Consider the following 3,420-nt stretch of genomic DNA (forward strand, 5'->3'; position numbering starts at 1 on the left):
AAAAAAAAAAAAAATCACAACTTTATAGTGTTTTGAGAGCAAAAGATCCAAACTTTTTGAAATTTGCTTGTTCTTGTGAATGTTCTTAGACATGGGTTTGTGTTTATTTTTATCCCGATGCTGTGACAAATGTTTAGATTTGTTCATATTTAGTGCTTTTGCTTTGTGGCTCTGAGAAATAGTTGTTGTTGCTCTGAATGTTTATTGTTAGAAGTATCTATTGTATCAATTGTTTCTGTAAAGTATTGGTGTGAAATTGTAGGTGAAGAGAAAGATAGATTTGGTTTATGGTGGTGGAAGTGTTAGTCTAATGGGTTTGATATCACGGAGAGTCTCAGAAGGTGGTTGTCATGTACTCGGGTTAGTTTTAAGTTCGTCTCTCTTCTTTATATTTCCCTTCCTTTCTGATATGATACAGCTTGAAGAGCTTTTGTATGTATTTCTGTATAGGATCATTCCCAAAGCTTTAATGCCTGTTGAGGTATGTTTACATCTTGAAACCTTTCATTTCTAAAAATATTCATTTTTTTCAAATTAAACTGAACTTTGGATTAGATGACTTCATTCTGTTTTTGTTAATTACTTTATGATTGAATGGGTTTAAGTAGATCTCTGGTGAGACTGTTGGAGAAGTAAGAGTTGTTGCCGACATGCACGAGCGCAAAGCTGCAATGGCTCTAGAAGCTGAGGCCTTCATTGCGCTTCCTGGCGAGTTTTCTAATTCCTAAATTCTAGCATGGTATTTACAAGTTTTATTTCTGCTTTTCTCCACTTTTTTAAAGATGCTGGTGGCTTCTTGTTTCATTAGGAGGTTATGGAACTATGGAGGAACTTCTGGAGATAATAACATGGGCACAGCTCGGTATCCATAAGAAGACGGTATTATGACGCTATTTCCTTTTGCAGGTATCCATAGGAAGACAAATAGATACTATGTTAATGATGAGGATTGTATGATATATCTCTGCAGGTTGGTCTTTTGAATGTTGATGGTTACTATAACAATTTGCTTGCATTATTTGATACTGGAGTTGACGAAGGTTTTATCAAGCCAGGCGCTCGTAATATCATTGTTTCTGCTCCCTCTGCTAAAGAACTTATGGAAGATGGAGGTACCTAAAACACTTTAGATTCTGTTTTTGTGTTATGAGTTTAAACAGTACCATAGTTTTCACTTATAGTTCTTCTTGGCAGCTATATACTCCTTCACACAAGCACATTGCTTCTCACCAAAGCTGGCAAGTTGAACAACTTGGAGATTACCGTTAGTCAGATTGCTTGACAATGGTGGTATTTTTGTGTCTTTTGCATTAAGAAACAATCTCTTAAGCATTTGAAACAGCAATTGTGTTTGCAAATTACAATCTTTTCTCAATGGTGCAAAGCGTTTGGTGTATGGTTAAGGCCATTATGTCTTTTTTTGTTTGAAAGTTGGGAATCAATCAGAATGATCTGTCAGTTTTTTTTGTTTGGAAAGAAAGTGTGACAGATTCTAAGATTGAAAAGCGACAGCTTACTTAACTCACATGGAAGCACTTAGATAATGTCTCTTCTGAAAGCAACATGAGTCAGGAACAGGTCTATTTCTTTCACTTGTCATTTTTTACCTTTCCCTTATCTCCCTCGGTTAGTTGTTGTTTGGCCTATATGTATCCATTTCAGTATTATTCACTTTGGAATTTTACTCTGTGTCCTCTCCCAGGATTCTGTAAACCGGTGTTTTTTTTTTAACTGACCTCCTTTGAATTTTTTCTCCAATCACAAATCTATCTAGGATGCAATCAGGATGTGACTTCAGTTAGGAGTGTCAATTTGGGCCTAAGATTTGCGAGTAGCACATAAACTGCTCTGTTATGGGGCATGTTAGGACAATAGGTGTGCGTAAGCCACTAAGCCTAGTTTTGATCTGGCTCTATGCTTTTTTTAGCCCAGTATAAGGTCTAACTGATTGTAAAAGTAAAATCTATTTGGCACGCATGGATCAATTTACCTATAATGCATAAATTATTTTCAATCATGGAACGAAAATTATAGCATTTGAATCCATTCCTGTTCTTGAATGAATCCAGTTGTGACATTCCAAAATAGTAGTATTTTGTCAATGAAAAAGACAAAGGAATAGTAACATTGACCAAAAAAAAAATTCTATCTAAGATCACAATCTAGACCATACATAGCCATTAAATGCATTCATACACGAACTCGTGTCTACTATAATTGGGCGGAATAAGTTTTCATGACCAAAACGATTTTAACGATATGTCAATGGAAGACACCAGTATTGTTTTGTCACATTGCAACTGCTGGAAGTACATCAAATATTGGTTTTCTAGAAGCCCACGACTATAGGGTGTAATCCGACCGGAGACTACACAAAATATTAGTTGTGAGACTTGGAGTTGGATCCGGTTTATATATTTTTTTATAATTGCCCCTCCATTGTCTCCAATAGAGGATATTTGGGGCATAACATGGATCAAATGAAAGGAGACATGAATCAGAACTAAGAAGAAAGGAGACAAACACGAATACTAGAAAATCGCGTACATAATATAAGTTTACCTCTAAATAGATGCTCAAACTTTAAGTCGGAGATAAAATTAATCAACCTATATCGGACTTCTGATATATTTGTCAAACAATAAATACACAAACTTAATCTAATATTAAAAAAGATATAACATAAACAAAATGAAGGATATAACATAAACAAAAATATAGGCATATGCCGCATATCAAACCAAAGAAAAACAAAGATAATTAAGACTTAAGAAAACAGAAGTTTGAAAATAAGGTGTGAAAGAAACAAAACACAACCCACTACCACTTTGGGACGTAGGGTTGGACAACGAACAAACCCCATCTCGACACGTGACCGGCTGGGCATTCTCCACATGCTTTCTCCTTGCCGAAAGTGGAAAGAAAGATATGGCCGTAAGAGCATTCTTCAGAAGCTTATAGAATAGCATATTATAACGATTTGTGTATGTGGTTACTCATATTCCTCCAATCAATCAGCGTTACATTACATATAGTATCCTTTACATTAATTGAAAAAGAGTATACAAGAAAAAAAGAAAAGAAAAAAAAAAAAATCTAATAGCTATGTTTTAGTCATAAGTTCTTAACGTACCAAAAAAAGTCACACACATATCTAGAAAAACCCCAATGTTTTATTAATTTTTAAAACCTTCTTCTCATAGGCAGATCTATCGATCCGTCGACATGTTCTACTTTATTAAAAGTAATGCTCGAAATCTTATAAGTTATAATATAAAATGAAAAAGAAACACGTTATGAAATGAATCAAACAAAACGATAAGAACAAATGCTCAAAAGGGAAGTTCTGAAGAAAGCACAAACATATAGATGATGCCATATTCGGAAATATCTACTATTTATTTATGTATTGGGGGGGGG

At 34.6% G+C, this 3,420-nt stretch overlaps 1 protein-coding gene across 1 annotated transcript in view; it reads left to right on the plus strand.

Moving 5' to 3' along the window:
* Positions 1–1,498, plus strand: part of LOC104706939 (cytokinin riboside 5'-monophosphate phosphoribohydrolase LOG8-like) — a 1,801-nt gene extending 303 nt beyond the window's left edge. The window contains exons 2-7 of the mRNA XM_019229178.1: positions 263–360; positions 451–481; positions 609–708; positions 809–879; positions 971–1,112; positions 1,195–1,498. Of these exons, the coding sequence (XP_019084723.1) occupies positions 263–360; positions 451–481; positions 609–708; positions 809–879; positions 971–1,112; positions 1,195–1,247 (495 nt within the window). The 3' untranslated portion in view covers positions 1,248–1,498. The remainder of the gene's footprint in view (positions 1–262; positions 361–450; positions 482–608; positions 709–808; positions 880–970; positions 1,113–1,194) is intronic.

The sequence above is a fragment of the Camelina sativa genome, chromosome 8 (genome assembly GCF_000633955.1).
Source record: "Camelina sativa cultivar DH55 chromosome 8, Cs, whole genome shotgun sequence".
In the NCBI taxonomy this organism is placed as follows: Eukaryota; Viridiplantae; Streptophyta; class Magnoliopsida; order Brassicales; family Brassicaceae; genus Camelina; species Camelina sativa.